The 19,581-nt window shown below is 39.4% G+C and overlaps 1 protein-coding gene across 37 annotated transcripts in view; it reads left to right on the top strand.

The window, feature by feature from the left end:
- The window catches only part of EXOC2 (exocyst complex component 2), a 212,947-nt gene that overhangs the window by 161,002 nt on the left and 32,364 nt on the right, over positions 1–19,581 (top strand). For all 37 annotated transcript variants that reach the window (XM_070583938.1, XM_070583949.1, XM_070583937.1 and 34 more), the window contains one exon: positions 1,065–1,206. In XM_070583938.1, the coding sequence (XP_070440039.1) occupies positions 1,065–1,206 (142 nt within the window). The remainder of the gene's footprint in view (positions 1–1,064; positions 1,207–19,581) is intronic.

The raw sequence follows: 19,581 nt of genomic DNA, 5'->3' as shown, positions 1-19,581 counted from the left end.
AAATTATTACCTCTTCTGAACCATTCATATTTCTCTACTTGAATTTCCGTGTTTGGCATGTTAGAGCTCCTAGATCTATCTTCTAAGTCACTTCCTTCATAATTTCCATCTCTTTACATTTTCGCTGTGTGCTCTGAAGTACTTATTGCACTTAATTTCAGTCTCAGTAGTGACCAGTAGTTCTTTCAGTTGATCTACTCAGTTGTTAGCTTTGGAAATCATGTGTTTTAGCTCCATGAAGTCTGATTTTGTATTGTACTTTAATCTCCTTTAAGGTTTTCATTATTTTTCTAAGTTGAAGTTGTTACTTGTCTCCCACGCAGCTGAATTTCACTGCTTGACGGGTGGATATCCCCGTTTCTCGCTGCCAGGCTGCCTTAGCTGTGTGCTTGTTTCCGTCGTCAGCTTGCAGGCGCTCAGGTCTTGTGTTGGAGGTTGGCGGTTACCCCTGTTTATCACTGCCAGGCTGCCTTAGCTGTGTGCTTGTTTCCATCGTCAGCTTGTAGGCGCTAACGTCTGGTGTTGGAGGTTGGCAGTTACCCCTGTTTATCGCTGCCAGGCTGCCTTAGCTGTGTCCTTGTTTCCGTTGTCAGCTTGCAGGCGCTCGGGTCTAGTGTTGGAGGTTGGTGGATACCAGGCTGCTGCAGAGACTCCTGAGTCCCCAGACTTCTCATACCCTCCCAAACTTAGGACTCTCTGCAGCACTCTGCGACTTCCTGGCCTCTCGTATGCCAAGGAGACCGAGCACAGACTTTCAGGACTGTTGCTCACCTGTTCACCCTGCTCAGCTCCCGCTGACAGCGGGAAGTCACAGGTCACGTGGGCTGAACTTTCTGTGAAGACGACGTATAGTCCATACATGGAGATTAATTCTTATCCTGTTAAATAGCTATGCTGAGAGGGCTCTTTATTACTGAAAAATAAATTAAATAAAAATCATGGTTTTTTGTAGGAAAATGTAAATGCTTTTAAAATATACTGAAGTATTTGTTATTTACATTATTTTGCTTTTTCCTTCATCCTCAAATAGACAGCTCACAATTAGTCTTTATTGTGTGTTTTAGGTTAGCATGGCCTCACTGAAAGAATTAGACCAAAGACTCTTTGAAAATTACATTGAGTTGAAAGCAGACCCCATCGTCGGCTCCTTAGAACCTGGCATTTATGCAGGCTATTTTGATTGGAAAGACTGCCTGCCTCCAACGGGTAAGTGGTCTCAGGTCGCTCACGTTCTTGGAAAGAAGTCTGATGCTTCTAGAGTAGTAAATGTGGACGTGCTTTTATCGATTAGCATATGCTTAAAATGCTTTTCTTCTTATTCACGTTTTTTCTCATGTTTACTGAAGGATGAGATTTTAGCTTTTTATTAGCTTAAACTCATTTTTTGATAACTTGGAATTTAGTATACTTTTATTATTAATACTTAATGGCTTAAAGTTATTCTTAAATTCCAGAGAATAATTGATTACACCTTATAATATTTGACCATTTTAGTAATGCATACTTACTTCCACTGACATTCCTTTGTTGCGTAGATATATCAGACTAACTGAAAGTGACAGTTTTATGCAACGCCCTTGTGACCATCATAAAAGAAATTTACTTAGGGAATCTAGTCACTTTTATATGACACCTAATTATTGATGCTGAGAAGGTAAAGGATAGCAACAGTATGTGTAGGAGTAAGATGATTATAGTAATTTAGCAAAGAAAATTGAGCCACAGAAGGATGACAGACATAGTACCAGTATTATTTTTGTAATATCAAGTGAAAGTCACTTAAATCACTTTGTAATATATATTTTAAAAATAACTATTGCTTGCTGAATCAAATACTGTGTTTCTTTGTAAGAAGTAGTGTGGAATACATAAAACCAATCTGCCTATTAGCATTTTTATATAGAAGTAGTCTTACCCAGAAACGGTCGTGTTCACATTAGACACAGGTTCTGTTTGGGTATATACGTATGTAGACATGCTGGTGAATTGTTAACAGATTTGAGTTAATCTTCATTGTTTTGATTAAGTACTTTAATCACCGTTTGTTTTTGTTGTGTGATGGTTTTGTTAGATGGTGATAAAATGGTTTCTTCCTTAAGAAACCATTTAATCTTTATTGTATAGTGATCTCATTAGGTAGTAACAATATAGTGATTCCAAAAGTCTAAACTAAAAACCAGAATCATTAAATATTTTTATGTGACCAGTTATTTAATTTTCTGAAATCACAGTTATAGTCAGATGAGGCCTTCTACCTCCAGTTGGCCGTAATTGATCTTTTTCCCTTAAACTCCATTACTTCGCTATACATATGCTTTATTGTGTCGAAACAGTATCACAGTTCATATTCCAGATATATCCTTTTAAAGTTTTCGTCAGATCCTATTAGTATCTTGCTTAAAATGCTTGCAATGTCTTCCCATTAAACTTAGAGTAAAATCTGCCGGGTGCCCCTGTCCCTGCCCATTGCACCCCAGCCTCTCTCCAGCTGACTCCAGCACAGGGGGCCTTTTTGTTGCCTAGACTTTCCAAATCCTTCCACCTTAGGGCCTCTTCGAGACTGTTTTTTCTTTGATTAAACAGTAATTGTCCCTTACTGTCATAGGGCTGACTCCCTCTTGTCATTCAAGGTCTCAATCTCAGTATCATCACACCAGCCATCCAACCTGAAGAAATGACACAGCCAATGGAGAATAGGCTTGGAATTTTAGATTTAACCTGTGGAAATTACTCATATTTTAATTGTAAAATAATTATTGACAAGGGAGAATGCTGTACATGTGGTTCAGCACTGGCCTTTATCCCGGTTGAGCTTAGTAAAGCTAACTCCATGAGGTTGTAGTTAGCGGATTGGTTCTCACCAGGTTGGTGGTGAACTCGGCCTTCTGTGGTAAGCATGGTCTGTGACTGAGTGAGCAGACACGACTTTCAACAACAAATTCTCATTACCAAGATCGTTGGTCAACAGCCTCTGGAACTTTTCTCTACAATCTCCTTTCAGAACTCTTGGGCCCACATGACTTTTGGAATTTCTATATTTTGGGGTTTTAGAAAGATAACAGAGTGCATGTACTGTGTATTATGTTACATCTACAGCAGGGATTCCTGTAGAGAAACGTGAACATTTAGACTAGGAGTGATATCCTTGTTTATCCGTGTTCGGTTCAGGTGAGAAATGCTCCACAAGAGTTCGTCACAAATTTGCAAATTCACAAATAAACAGAAAATCTGGCCTTCTCAGTTCTGTATCTCCAGTATCTAGCTGACTGCCTGGTACGCAGTGCCTGGTCAGGAGACGTTTGCTCAGTAACCGCATGGATGACCCCCTGTAGCTCCCATGGGTGCCTCTGCCAGTGTCCTCACTGCTGGTCACATGTCTGGCTGGCCTGTGCCTGTTCCAGTTCTCCTCTGAGAGGAGCTTTTTCCTTCATCACCCTGACAGGATCGTCTTGTTCTCTGAACCCCTGTTACACCTTTTAACCTCTTACGAATCTTTAGTAGATGTACATAATATTTATATTTCTTGTATCTGTTTTCTATTCCCCTGTTTTAGGGTAATTTTTAAACAAAGATGTGAGAAGATTCCTTTTACATTCCCAGACTTCAGATTATTTAAGTCTTGTTATAGAGCAGTGACTGAAAGGGTCAGAATTCCAAGGCACAGATATCAGAAGAGGGTTTCAATAAAATCTGTTCATTTTCTGCTCCAGGTAACAGTATGCACTACTCAGATGTCACCCATCCAGCAGGTTCCTTAGCCCTTTGCTGGTGAGCTGTCCCCAGCCTCTCTTAGATCTGTGCCACAGGTCTGAGCAATGATGGTGTCACCGCCCTGGCCTTTCTCCCATCTGAGGAGGACTAGACCAGGGAGGCCGAGCTCTGCAGACCACCCTGATCACTGCTTCTTCCCGTGGTGCCGCCTCCACATTTCATCCGAGATGGCCCGGAGGGGTGCATGCAGTGACCCTTTTTCTCTCTGAGTCACCTCCCCTTGTCTCTAACGAATATAAATGATCTCATGGGAAAAGAAGACCTGAGCCTTGCTTTACTAGACTTCTCTGGAAATGGTTTGCCAGTCCCACGTATTCAGAAGTAACGGAATTGTTCTCCTGCAGGCCATGAACACGTGTACATGCACACACACACACATGCATGCACACATACACGCATGTGCACACACACACACATCCTAAGTTTTAAGCTCCTCGCAAAGACTGTTTCCGTCATTCGTGTCCCTATTACATCTGGCTCACTGCCAGCATATAATGGTCACTTAGGTTTGTTGTTAAAGCCCGCATTTCAACTGTCATAAGATGACCAAATCATTTATTATATCTTGAGAGGTAAAGGGAGGACCTAGGACATTAGGCACTAAGCCAGCAGCCACGTTCACCCAACTGTCAATCACAGCCCCCTCAGTATCTCCCCATCACTCTTCTCTTTACAACCCAACTATTAAAAGAAGTGTCTGTGTCATCCCTTAAAGATTCCATACTGGTCCCATCCGTCTTCTCTGGTCCCCTGAAGTCCGTCCACACCCCCACCTCCCACTGAGACTGTTCTTATGAAGCTGCCTCTGGGGCTCTGGTTGGAGCTGCTGGAGATGTGTGTCTCCTTGTCCTTCGTGTTGCTGCAGCACTCCCACTGTTGGACTCACCTCCCCAGGCTCTTTCTGCGGCGTCCCTGATCCCACTAACTAGTTGGTGGCCCTCAGTTTCCTTCATGGGTCGGCTTCTTTCCTTTTGCATAGCCTTGTACTGCTGGTTCCCCAGGACCCTGTCTTCCTCTGTTGTTGCGAGTCTTTCCTCAGACTTTCTTGGAGTGATTTCATCCACTCGTGTAAGGCAGAGTGGTGCCTCCCGCATCTGTGTCTGCAGCCTCATCTCTCTCCTCTGAGCTTCCATTCTTTTTATCTACCTTCCCAGTAGTTGCCTCTGCTGGCACATTCCCGAGGCCTCTGCAGCTGAGCAAGTCCAAAAGCAAACTCGTCATTGGTCGTCTTCCTTTTCTCACCATCTCCGCATCGGCTCTTCCTGCTGCTGTCGAAGGGTGGAGGCGTCCACCAAGACTCCCCTGCCCCTCCTGTGCCGTCAGACAGTCGCAAGTCCCGTCCCGGCTTCTGTCCCTGGTCATTTCCCATCGTTTCTTACCACGACATGCAAGTGTCTGCTCTTAGTCCAGCACCCATTCTTGCCCGTTTTAAGCCCACCTCTGCCTTTTTGAAAAGCTTATCTTTCTAAAATATAAATTGGATCTGTCAGTCTCCTACGTAAAACCCTTCAGGGTGACCCCTTCTCCCTCAGGCTGAACCCTGAACTTCTCAGGCGTTGCTAACGTCTGCGCTTGCTCATGGCTGTCCCTCGCCTCCCGTGTGCTTCTCCTCCAGCTGCTGGGCAGCAGGCAGCCAAGACCACTTCAGGTCTGAGAGCCCGTGTCTGCCCCTCTCCTGCTCTCTTCTGGTTCTTAGGCACGGCCTCTTCTGGGAAGCTTTCCCTGCCCACCGTGCGCTCCTCCAGGTCAGGTTGGGATCCCTCGTCCTTGCTGCCCCAGCAGCGGCTTTCTGTTCCTCGTGATGCCCTTGTGTGTAGGTGCCGTCATCATCTGTCTGCCAGTCTCCTCTGCCGTGCTGGGCCTCCTTAGTGCAGGGCTGTCTTCTTCCTGTCTGCACTCCATGTTTAGCACAGGTCTGCAGACAGAAGATGCTCCGTGTATGTTTGTTGAGTGAGTGAAGGTGGTGGTTTACCAGTGTACAGTCTCGCTGAGCCTGCAGGTCACTCCTCAGTGTGTTGTCTTCCAAGTGTTTGCTGTATGGTTTTGCAGTGATTGTTCTCAATAGGAAAGTAAATCATACAATGTTCTAGTTTCCGTTATTCTTCTCATTCACTTTTTAATAAATACTACACAGTGGATTTTCATTTTGTTGAATTGAATTAAAAGAGCCTTTTAGGGGCTGGCCTAGTGGCGCAGTGGTTGAGTTTGCACACTCTGCTTCAGCCACGCAGAGTTTGTGGGTTCGGATCCCAGGCACAGACCTACACAGCACTCAACCATGCTGTGGCAGCATTCCACATACAAGGTGGAAGAAGATTGGCACAGATGTTAGCTCAGGGCCAATCTTCCTCAGCAAAAAAAAAACAAAAAACAAAAAACAAAAAAAAACAGGGGACCATTTTAGTACTCATTTTCTTGTTTCCTGTGAATGCTCATATGGATGGGAACTTTGTGCACTCCCTAAGTTTTGAACAATTGCGTTTGAATTAAAATGTAAGTATCAAGTATATCCAACATATCAGCAGTTTTATGTGGCATCACCATGCAAGAAAAAATGTGTTGCTCAGTGATGGTTTAAATGAATTTTGCTAAAATTAATACTTTCTTCAGTGATTAGCACGTTTTGAACATTGCTGTAGCAGTGACATTATTCTGAAGTTATTTGTTATATGTTCAGGTTATTAAATTACTTGTGATGTTTCTGTAAGAATAGGAAAAGTCATGACACAGCCCCTCCAGGTTTCCTGTACTTCTGATGATTACTACAACAAATAAGATTTGGTCCCCAAGCTTCGGTCTCCACAAACTGGTGCTCATATCTGTATCCTTCCAAGCTCTGGTTGTTGCTGAGAAACATCGTTTACTCGTGACTGATTCGGAGGAGGGCTCTGCTCTCTTTGCCCACAGCTCTCAGACCTGCGGCTTTTCCTACCAGCAGTCAGGAGTCTAGTGCATGCTGAAGACCAGCAGCGATGACAGGATTCCTGGTGGGGGAGAATACAGGCCTTTCTCATCATTCTTAAAGGGGTGTCTTTAGAAAAGAAATGAAGAAGGTGCTGTCCTCCCTGAAGGGCCACGGTCAGTTTGCAGTGCTTCAGAGGCCGCGACTGCTGCCTGCTGTTATGCTGTGGTGGATCCTGGGACCAGGGTGACGCGAGGACACACGAGAGAGCAAAGGGTGGGCAAGGGCCGATCCAGTCTGTTGGCGATCACGGTTAGAACAGGGGAGCGGGTTTCCAGGGCCTCCTTTATTTAAGGTACCCAACACCTTTCTCTCTTATCTTCATATTTTCTCAGCCATGAAATTGAACTTGTACAAGCCATTGATGTGAGTAATAATGGTTTGTGGCCTCTGGATAATTTTTTTATACAAAATTAAGATTCTGCTGGCCATGTGACATTAAGTGGTATGGCTTTTTACCTAGCTATTCTTTTTTTTTTTTTTTTTTTTAAGATGAACGTCCTTCCATGAGCAGACAGCACATGGCACTACAGTGTCAGCAATTTACTCTTTCTCAGATTCCAAAAACACATAGAAATTGTCAGTGTTCGTTTCACTTTTATAAACTGTGTGTAGTTCCGTTCTTGGTGTAGTTTTGATTTTGTGATCACTGACTGAGCCTCTGTCCTGCATAGTCATATAGTGACATTTAGTTTGTTTAAAGTTGACTTGAGACTTCATGTAAAGTGAACAGCCAAAAGAGTTTGACTATTAATCTTCCAATATAATTTTAATTAGTAACTTCAGTATTATCTTCAGGGTTTTCATCTCCAAAGACTGAATTTTGCAAATCACATAGATAACTGATTACTTATTGCTGTAGTTAGCAATAAATTTAGTTTCCAATGCTGTATGTAGTAATAAGAAAAATCCAGTTGATTAATTTCATGATTCGAGAAGAGAGACCCGTTAGAGCCGTAGCTGTGCTGTTGCCTGACAGTTGGGTATTTGAATTGTTGTCGCCTCTTTATTTGTGTCTGTGTCAGGAGACAGCATTCTGGTTAGTTCTGAGTCACTTAACTGCTTAATTGTTCTGTCATCCACGGTCATTAAGAGCTCTGAGTGTTTGCCTTTGGTAAATGTCAGCTAAGTTAAGCATATGGTTGGTCTCCATTTACAAGTACACATGGAAGTTCACATCTTTAAAATATATGCGATAAGAAAAATTATCTTTCTTTAAATTTTCACTTAAATATTGGTTTTAACTATTTTTCCTATCTAAAAGGTATATAAATTTATATATATTTCTTAGAGATATTTAATAAGTGAATTTAAACAACCATTTTTATATAGGTATAGTATTTAACTGATTTTTAATTCAGAATGCTATTATATTAATAGTAGTCATTGAAATTATAAGGGGAAGGGAAGACATTTATGTCATTTGTGACATGAATCAGTGTAGTACCATCCTAAAAATACAGTAGCATAAAGAGTTGATTGCTTATATGTGATACGTATGATCCAGAGCAGAATAATTTCCCATATATCGACACTATGTCTGATCAGAGGCCCCATAGTGCTCAGTTTCATCAGTTTGCAGGGGTTATGAGATGTGTATTGTCGGTGCAGTGTGCCAGGTAGCATATTCAAACAAGATGAAGAAAGAGAAAACGTAAATTTAATAATGGAGATGAGGCAAATGCACAGCTCTTCTTAAGTCTGTTTATTCTACTCAAGAGAATTTCGATTTTATTTTAAGATCTCTACTTTCAGAATTTATCTTTCAGAAATTTTCACCATCTGAACTCTGTAAGAGTGAATGCATAATTAGCTTATCTCTTGCATCTTGTAACTTTAAATAATTCAAAGCTGAGGCCAGTTTAGCATTTCTAGAGAATGAGAGATGTTAGAAGAATGGAGGTAAGGAAAATAATATCTTTTATCTGATTTACAGAAAATGGAAAACCACAGACCTCAAAGCTTAATGTTGCTATTTGAGAAAATGAATCATTAACATGTTTGTGGGCCTTTATAAAATAGTAAGTTGTAAATGTTGCATGTATGTATGCGTTTATACACACACATATATATATTACTGATATAACCTAAGTTGTTATACACACACATACATATGTTACTATGTATCTGTATAGTAATGAGGTTAGCATTTATTGAGTATATACTATGTGCCAGGCAGGGGGCTTTACATAGATTATCTGATTTAACCTTCATAACAGCACCTCAAGAAATAAGTGATATTTTTATCCTCATTTAAAGATGGAGCCATTGAGCATAGCACAGGGTAAGTAAATTGCCTGAGGTCGCATAACTAGGAAGTGGTGGAGCTGGAGTTCAGAGTTCAAATCTAGGCAGCCCGTATCTAAGAGAACTGTGCTGTGATGTCAGACAAAGAGTGAATCACCTCCATTAAAAGTCTAGTAAGACAAAGGCAGATGCCCTTGTAGAAGAATAGGCACGAATCGTGAAATTCACAAAAATGACTAATAAAAACACGAAAAGATAGTAAAACTCGTCAGAAGTCAAAGGAATGCAAATTAAAATAGCATTAAGTTGTCGTTTTCAAAAAACTCTCCAGATCGACAAATGTTAAAAAGCTTGATAATACCTGCTTTTTTGGCAAAATTACTGAGAAACAAACTATCCCACCGTCTTTCTAGGAGTGTAAATTAGCACAGCTATACACAGACACATACACGTGTGTGTGTGTGTGTGTGCATATATGTGTGTGTATAATCTGCTTAAAAATTCTAAGAATTTGTCTTAGGAAAATATTAGACAAGTAAGCAAAGAAATATGTATAGTGATGTTTATTGAAGCGTTGTTTTATATAAGCAGTCTAAAAAACAACATAAATGCTCATTAGTTAATGGGTTAAATAAATTAATGGTGTATCTGATTAGATACTGTGCATCCTTTATAATGAATGAGATGGATACACATACACTTAGGCACACACACAGATATTGTCCTTATATTTGGTAGAAAAAAGCGTTCATTATTCTCTCATTTTTATTTTAAAACCAATATATCACTTGCAGTCTGTACAATTGGTCATGTATAAATAGATCTTGACAAGGGCCAGGAAGTAGAGTTCTAGAAAACTTTAATTTTTCTACTTTAAAATTTTGTGTTGTTTGAATATTTGGGAGGATCATACACTTTTCTCTTTAAAAGGAAATTTATATCTTTACAAAAGGAAGAAAAACTATCAGTGGAGTCAGTACACTTGTGGAAAAAAGGAGCATACAACACTAACTTATTTTCTTCATAGACACGCACTTGACTTGGTAGTCAGAGAACTGACACTCGCAGGAAATCTAGATTTTAGCAAGTCGTTTGACAGTTTTTCCTGGTACTCTTTTGGAATCATCATTGCTGAAATAATTATAGCCAGAGTGTCTTAATGTCAGGGTAGAGGGAAGTCTCTAGTTATTGCAAGAGGATTTTTTTTAACAGTACTTAACATTTTATTAGCCATTTGAATATGGAGGAATAGAAACTACTTTAGCCAAATTTATGAAGAAAAACCTAGTAAAGCTGGCTCATCTAGCATTGTCGTACACTTAAATTGTACTTAGAAAGTTTCTACAGTGCTTTTTTTTTTCTGAGGAAGATTAGCCCTGAGCTAATATCTGCTGCCAATCCTCCTCTTTTTGCTGAGGAAGACTGGCCTTGAGCTAACATCCCTGCCCATCTTCCTCTACTTTATATGTAGGATGCCTGCCACAGCATGGCTTGCCAGGCGGTGCCATGTCCCCACCCAGCATCCAAACCGGTGAACCCTGGGCTGCCGAAGCAGAACGTGTGCACTTAACTACTGCACCACCAGGCCGGCCCACTCTACAGTGCTTTTGTGTAAGCCTGTGATGGAAGTACCCTAACATCAATGACAAACTACATGCTTTATTGGTTAGTACCACCACAGAACCAAAAATGTGAACTTCAGAGGAATTCTGGTTTCTAGGAATGGTAGAAGAACTTATATCAGGCTAACTCCTCCACAGTTAAAAATTGTCAGCTCTGCACAGAATCTGGAAAACAACTGTTTGAAGCATTGGAGTCAAAGATGACCGGAAACTGGAGGGGACGCTTTGCCCTGTGAAGGAGGGAGCCTCTGTTGGCCGAGGTCTGCCTGTCGGGTAGCTTTCCCCCAGGGCTCTGCAGTCTGCAGCACCCGGTGACAGATGCTGCTGTGGCAGAGAGCCACAGGCCTGGGCTGCGAGGAACGCAGGCCAAGAGAGTAACGGTAGGAAACTTGCATGTAAGGAAGAAAACTTGCATTGCTGGAGACGGGGACTGTGTAGGTCAATATAAAAGGCAAGCTTTGTTTTTTTGGTTTTTAACTTTTTAAAAATATAATCAATTGTTTGATGTGAGAAAAATTCCTATAGTTTATTAAATTGAATTCACAATCAGAAACCTTTCTTTGTAGAAAACTGGAAGTCCAGATGCTTTTACTAGTAAATTCTATGAAACATTTAAGGAAGAAATAATACCAGTTTTACACACACTTTATCAGAAAATGTAGGAGGAAAAAAATATGTCGTCTCATTTTATGAAGCCCACATAACCCCAAACTAAAAATCTGATGAGGGCATTACAAGGAAAGAAAATTACAGGCATATCCCTCATGAACATTAGGGAAGAAAATTTTAACAGTGTTTTTTTTATCAAGTCAAATAAGGAAATATTATCTGTACAATGGACTGCTCATACATTATGACCAAGTAGCATTTCTCTCAGGCATGCACAGTTAGTGGAACACTTAAAAATCTATCACTATCTGAACAGCCTGAAAAAGAAAAACATATAGTCATCTCAGAGATGCAGAGGAAGCACTTAAAATTAAACATCCATTCATGATAAAAACTCTCAGCCAACTAGAATAGAAGGAAACTTCCTAAAACCTGATAAAAAGATCAACAAAAATTCTACAGCTAATATATGATGATGAAATGTGGAATGCTTTCCTCTAAGATCAGAAAGGAGGCAAGGATGGCAGCTCTCACCATTTCTATTCAGCATTGCACTGGAGGTCCTAGCTCTTAGAATAAAGCAAGAAAAAGAAAGAAAGATTGAAAAAGAAAACAAAACGGAAGTTTTCATTCCAAGACGGTATCATTATTTATGTATAAAACCCTAAGGAATCTACAAAACTGCTATAATGAATAAGTGCATTTATTAAGATCTCAAGATACACAATACAAAAATCAGTTGTATTTAAAATACAAAAATATGCAGCAAATAAAAGGAAAATAAACTTTAAAATATTCCATTTACAATAGCATCAGAACATATACACAATTAGGAATAAATTGAACAAAAAATGTTTAAGACCTCTTCAGTGAAAACTGGAAGTCACTGCTGAATGAAATTAAGAAAACCAAAATAAATGCAGAGATATGCTATGTTTTTCTATTGGAAGTCTCAATATTTTTAAGAAATCATTTCTCCAAAATTGATCCACACATGCAGTATATTACCGATCGAAACCTCAACAGACTCTTTGTAGAAATTGCAAGAGGATTTTAAAATTTATTTAGAAAAAGTGAAGACCTTAAATAGCTAAAGCAATCTGGAAAAAGAAAAGGAAAGTTGGTACACTCATACCACTTGGTTTACAGACTTTTTAAAGCTACTGCAATAAAGGTAGTGTGGTATTAGCATAAGGATAGACAAATAGACCCATGAAACAGATAGAAAATATAAAAAGAAACACACATGTTCCTAATCCGTTGACTTTTGACAAAGACACCAAGACATTTCCATGAGGAAGTCTCCTCAACAGATGTGTTGGAACAAGTGGATAAATGTATCAACAAGCATTTCACAAAAGCAGATGCGCATATGGCCAATAACAAGTCAAAAGAGCCCAACATTATTTGTCATCAGGGGGATGAAGTAAAACCACAGTGATATACTACTTCACACCTTTTTGAATAGCTAAAATTAAAGAGACTGACAATACTACATGTTGACAAGGCTGTGGAGCAACTAGGACTCTTGTACGCTGCTGGGGAGCCTGCAAGATAGTGCAGCCGCTTTGGAAACAGCTTCTTACAAAGTGAAACATCGGTCTGCCCATGACCCACCAGTTCCACTGCTTGGCGTTTTCCCAAGAGAAATGAAAAACAAGTGCGCAGAGGGACTTGTAGAATATGGTCATTGCAGCTTTATTTGTAGTAGCCAAAAACTGGACACAACCTAAATATCCATCCAGAGGAGAAATTGTAGTATATTCGTACGGTGCAACAGTATCTGTACAATGGGGTACTACTCGTCCTTATTATTACTGATACCCAGCAATGTAGATAGATCTCAGAAACATCATGCTTAAGTGAAAAGAGCCAAGTATGTAATAGAGGATTCCATTTAAGGGTGGTGGGGATTGCTGAGAGGCGGCATGGGGGATCTGTGAAGGGCCTTGGAAATGTTCTGTATCGTGATTGTGGTAGTAGCTACATAGGTACATACTTCTATCAAATTGTACACTTAAGATCTGTGCATTCACTCTATGTAATTATACCTCGAAAAACTCAGTGACTAGAAAAAAATTTTAAAGTCATACAATAAAAATGGAATTACTAGGAAAGAGCATACAAAAAATAAAAAGGTATAATTAGAAACATAAAAACGAAAAAAGTCACATGTAAATTGTGTAAGAACAGTTGTGGGGGTGACACAGTTTACAACAGGAGGGAAGGCAGAGCAGCTTAATTAGAGCTAATGCATCAATTCTAAAGTCGGACAGATGTGCAGTTTGTTGATAAGTGCTTATAGAACGTGGCTGCCTCAAAGTAGCCGGTGAAATGATAGTTAGAATTATGAAAGTGTAGCGTCCAGAGATAGGAGGTACAGGTTCCTGTGACTTGGAGGGATCACAATTGGTCTTAAAACTAGGCTATGAGAAATGATTGTCAGAACAGACTGTATTTAGCCTGGAGAAAGGATTAGGGACAGATCTAACAGCTGTCTTCAAAAAAAAAATTCTGTATAGCTGCAGAGATTAGTATTGTAATCAAATAGGTAGCAGTTATAGTTAGAATTTTCTAAAAGTGGTCGACCTTATAAGAAATATATTTTCTGTAACCGTCAGTGGTCACATCAGAGATGACCAACCAACACCTAGATGTACTGTGCTTGATCTGTAACATACTTGAGTTATGTTTTAGCGGAAGTTATTAATGTGGTGATGGCAAGATGACATGGTTGTAGGTTAGGAGACGTTACGGAAGTCTTCACATGAGATGAGTGGCCTGTGAGCTGGGGTGGAGTCAGAGGAAAGAGACTAGATTTCATTTATGATGAACTGTTGGTAGATAACAGTTAGCATAATTAAATATAGTGGATATATTTACAACTTAAGGAGAACTGTCAGACTAGCATTTTCACATTTTATTCAGCACTCTTCACTAACTGTTTTTTTGCTAGAAAAAATCATTAAATTTAAAATTAAGTAAGTATGTAAAACTGCTTTCCAGAGTAGGAATTGAGTCTCTTATATATGTTTAGAAATGAAAGAGAAAAATCAGTTATCTCAGTTCATTCACGTCAGTGTACATCATGCTCAGTTGTGTATATTAGAGACATTGCTGAGATGTTAAACCAAGAAAGCAAATCATCACTGCGAGTAGGTTTTCCTGGACATGTCGTGTCTGTGCGCTGCCTGGTTGGGACTGCTTTGGCAATCAGTGGACGGTCCAGCAGGGGGGACCCGCCCTAGTGCTTCACCAGATGACGCCCACGTCATTGCAGTCATCCCTGAGTCTCTAGTTCTCCCCTCGAACTTCAGTGTCCTCACGAACTCCTGAAGAAGTATTATAAGAGATTTTTCTTTTCAGTGAGCATATATTGCTTTTAGTTTTCTATCAATAAAAAATAAATCCATAAGCAGAGGTATCCCTACTATTTAACTTAATTAAACTTCAAGTTGTCTTCCCTTAGCTTCGTTTTCAGTTTCTGTTAAAGCATTAAGATAAACTTTTACTGCAGTGTCTTATTTGTGATCAGCTTTGCACCCCTATATATACACACTACCACCAAACATTACCTTCAAACAATAGTACTTTATTAAAGATATGAATTCAGTGGAAAATACAGGTATTTTTACTAAATTCTTCTAAAGGAATTTAGAATGCAGCATTTCAATCATAGAAGTTAGCGTTTGTCACCAGTAAGATTTTAAAGGACCTACTATACTTTGTGCATTGGCCAAAGAAGACTATACATTTGTTGCCCTATTTGAGCTTAGTCTAAGTTGAATTTACAGATATGGAAATATATGTATTTGGAAAGCTGAGACTATAACAAAAAAGTGAAATCAGTCTATTAATCTTTGTACTCAAAGTCTGTCAGTCTTTCCCTCACGTACAGATAGAAAATACATTTGCTTTTCATTCACAAATTCAGCAAATATTACCAAGTCTTTTATATACAAGGCACTCTATAAGTTTTCTGAGGTATTCAAGATAGAAGTTCCTGATTTCTAAGTTTAAAGTTTAAATGGAGAAGCTGATGGTACTGTGTATGAGGTGAAATCATTGTGACTCTCACTTAGGTAAGTTAGAAAGCACTCGTATTCTCCTTCAGTATTGTGTGTCCTGCTCTGAGAATTGAGAAATGGATGGAGAACAGAGCAGTAACTCAGGAGCGTAGCACCTCGTGTTCTTCACGCTCTAGAAAACTCTTACAAGAAGCATTTGCTAGAGCAGACTCCTGAAACCACTCATCTTCGTGTCTGAGTCGGTGGTGCCTGCTTCTCTTTTTGTTTATTTGTTATTGGTTGGTTGGTGGTGTGTGTGTATGAGGGCAGGTGTTTGGGTGAAAAATATCATAACATTAGGTGGCAAAAAAAAGTTAAGTGCCAAAATAGATCTCTTACTCTCTTTTAACTATATCCATTTATTTTTAAAAACCGTATCTTTTTGGATTCCTTGAGTTGTTCTTTTTTCTTTCTTTAAAATTAAACTCCAGTGAGTTATGTGCGGGAAAAAATGTGAAAAACAACTTCTGTGCTGGTCACTGACTATATAATCATCTATTATTTTCTTTTAAATTATCATTTCTTTGCAGTTAGAGAAGGAAAATATATTTCCACTGCCATGTGAAGAGTATGTTTATTCGTTATTGTATGGTTTTTTCCAACAGTTTTCTCCTAATATGTACTACTTTATGGTTTTAACAAGATCTGTGTATTTCAGTGGGCTAACTGCGCTTACCTCTGCCTGGAGGACTCTGCAGTAGTGGCTAGGCTGCTTGCCATTTATATCATTAAGTCAGCACCTCCTGTTTAAACATTCATCTCGTCAGTTGTCAAACTTTAACCACCCGTAGAGAAAATTTTTTTCTGAAATTTTCTGGGGAACTTACTAGAATGCATTTTTAGGACTGGTACAGAGTGGGATCAAGGCTGTTGCAATATTGCTTTCTGGGTCATCCTAATAGAGAGCAGTCATCTTTGGTATTAGAGAAGAGCGAAAAGGAGGGACTCTCTCACCCCATCAATATCTCAACCTAAATGGAAGGAAAGAAAAACACTCTTTGAATCTTTGGGGATGCGGAACCCGTGAATAACAGCCCTCCCAAGTTTCAAACCAACTGAAGAATAGGACAAAAGAGTCAGCAGATGAGAAAGCTGATGTTGGAGAATATGGTTTAGACATGAGAGCCAGATGAGCTCCCGAGCCTCCAGCCTCTCCTTAAAACAGGCCACCAAGGGAAGGGCTGAGACTGCAGAGGAATACGGCTGCCTGGGCACTGCCACACCCGGGGCCAGGGCAGAGAGGGAAGGAGAGCCCAGACTCCCGTGCTCTGGAGCTGATAGACTGGCTCAACCCAACTGAAAAGTGGACTAATGGTGTCCTCCACTAACTGGGAAATCCCACCTCTGTCGGAGAGGAGAAGGGAGAGGGGCAAGAGGCCAAGAGTGTCAGGGGAAGATCCCACTCACGGAAACCCAGAGTTACCATTCCCCTTAATGAAAACCAAACATAAACTTCCACCAAGAGCTAGCTAGCTCTAGGTATGCGGGCAAAAGATAGGAGCTGTTTTCAACAAATAAGAAACTTGTTGTGTCCCATTAGTATACAAAGAAGCAGAATCATTTCAGAATCTAAGTGTTAACTCCTATTACAAATAAAATACCTCAGCCAACAGTTCAAGGATCAGTTATAAAGACGATCTGTAAAATTATAGACTGACTCTGCAGCGTTTTTCACTCCGTAGCCAGCTTCTGGTTTTCTGAGTGACGGAGCCCAGCAGTCAGGGCCACCCTCCCCTCTGGCTCCCTCCTGTGTCCGCCTGTGACTAACTGCGTGGGTCCCCATCCTTCCCTCCTTGGCTGTGGAGGGTGATTGCACCTGTTGCCTGACCCCATCCCTGCTGCTCTCGTAGCGGCCACATCCCATGAATCCCTTCTCTTTCTCAAGTCTTTAACATTGTTTCTCATCTCTGTGTCCGTGGCTCCTAAATGGTGCCTGCTTCATAGTCAGCCTTTGGTAACAGATTTATTCAATCCGTTAACTCATTAATAAGAAACATCTTGGCATAAGTTTACTCAAGCCAGAGATAATAGGGAAAAATAAACATCAAGTAAAATACCGATTTACAGTTTAGTTTTTAAGAGTAATAGATATTTTCAACAGAATGTCAGAGTGAATTATCTTTTTTAACTTCAGTATATGTCGAGGAAGAAAACTTTGGTTGATTAAATAGGATAACAGTTACCAAAAATACATGGGAACTACCCATTTAGAAATAATTCGAATATTGTAAAATACACATAACAGCAAAGATCTCTTAAATGTAATTTCAGCTTTCCACAATTATTCTGAAGTCTCTTTGAGCCTTGCAGAATTTTAAGGACACCATTATGAACATAATATTTCTGTTTCTATCAGTTGGACACTTTGTAAAATCTGTTCTCTTCTCTGAATTTGGAATGTGAGTGGTGACACGCAGTAAAGTGGCTGTTTCTCTGATGACCCGTATTCTGGTCATGGAGTATTTGGCACCTTGTTACTTCTGTTTTTGATCAAAGCAGATGCCAGTTGAATGAACTTCATCTTTGAAGAGAGAAGTCTAAGTCAATAATCTTTTCCGTTACTAAACTCTGAAAGAATAGTTTTATTAATTCCTTGGACTGTTTTCCTTAATTTCATTTTAAAAGTATCATGAGGTAGATTTTAATAAATTTGTATTCATAAGAGAAAAGCAATTTTATGTTTTCTCCAGGAAGATAATCCTAGTCAGTCATCTTTTTTTAAATCACAGTTTCATTATTTAACTTCACTTTTTTTTCAGACATCTTCTCCTTTTTGATAAACAGTTTAATGTATAAGGTCAGTGCTGTAAAACCATTTGTACAATGCTTTGAACATTTGGTTATAATTTCTTTGTCTGCCAAGCATTTTTCAATAAAGCTAAATTTTGGCTCTAATGGTCTTCAATGTGAAATTTGTTAACCTTGAGATGACCTGTGGCCTACATATTTTCTTCATTGCATGTCTTATCTGTTAAAGTATTTGTTTTATTATGTATTAAATTGATAGCTGTAAGCTATGCTATTTGGCATCAGGGTTAACTAACATACGTACTATTGTGCAAATAAACCATCTAAGTCATTTTTAACCTTTTTCTTTTGGACATTTTCAGACATATATCAAAATAGAACAGTAAAACAAATCCTGATTGACCTATTGGCCACTTTCAAAAACTATGAGCTCATGGCCAATTTTGTTTTATCTGTACCCCGCAGCTCCCCAATACCTCTGGGATATCTTATTTTGAAGTAAATCCCAGACATATTAGATCATTTCATCCATACACAGATCAGATAAGGACTGAATTTTTTGCAAAACATAACCACAATACCATTATCAGATCTGGAAAAAAAATAACAGTTCCTTAATTTTATCAGATATTCAGTCAGTGTTAAAAATTCTCATAAAAGCTTTTTAGACAGTTTGTTCAAATAAGGATACAGCCAAGATCTGCATGTTCCTTTTGGTCGATGTGTCTCTTAAATTTGGGGATTTTACTCTAGGTTCCCTTCTTCAGCTTATTTATTGAATAAGTCAGTTTGTTTGTTCTCACTTTCTGCATTTTTCAGATTGCTTCCTCATGGTGTCATTTAACATGTTCCTCTGTCCCTTGTGTTTCCTGTAAATTTGTGGTTAATAAAGAAGCTTTATCAGTTTCAGGTTTGATTTTTGTTTTAATTTTGTTTACTGCCCCCAGGAGGTACATAATGTTTGTCTCTCTTTTTGTGATGTTAAGATGGAAAATTGGATTAAAGGGTTGTCAGCTTGATCCACCCTTTAAAAGTTTATCACAGACTTTTCCTCTAATGGTTTTAACCCTATTAGTAATTGTTGCCATGATCTATTATTTTCTTATGGATTGCAAACTAAGGATTGTTAGCTGGAACATTAAAAAAAAAAAAAAGAGAATCCATGGACCATCTGGTCACCCTGATGTACAGTCCGCACAGGACAGGCGGGATGACCGTCTGGTTGCCGTGACGTACAGTTCATGCAGGACAGGCAGGACGACCATCTGGTTGCCCTGACGTACAGTCTGCACAGGACAGGCGGGACGACCGTCTGGTCGCTGTGACGTATGGTCCATACTGGACAGGCGGGACAAATGCGTGACTCTCTTCATTTAGCAGTTTTAGAATGAGCTGGTTCCTTACATTTTTCAACGGTGATCAACAGGGTATTTTTTAATTTTCATCTTTTTAACTCATGGTTTGAGCATGTTTAATGAGTTTCAATTCATTATAATAGTTATTTATTTATTTATTTTTTTATTAATGTTATGATAGATTACAACCTTGTGAGATT

The sequence above is a fragment of the Equus przewalskii genome, chromosome 19, assembly GCF_037783145.1.
Source record: "Equus przewalskii isolate Varuska chromosome 19, EquPr2, whole genome shotgun sequence".
In the NCBI taxonomy this organism is placed as follows: Eukaryota; Metazoa; Chordata; class Mammalia; order Perissodactyla; family Equidae; genus Equus; species Equus przewalskii.
Note: the sequence above shows the minus strand (reverse complement) of the source record. Positions and strands in the feature narration are given on the sequence as shown.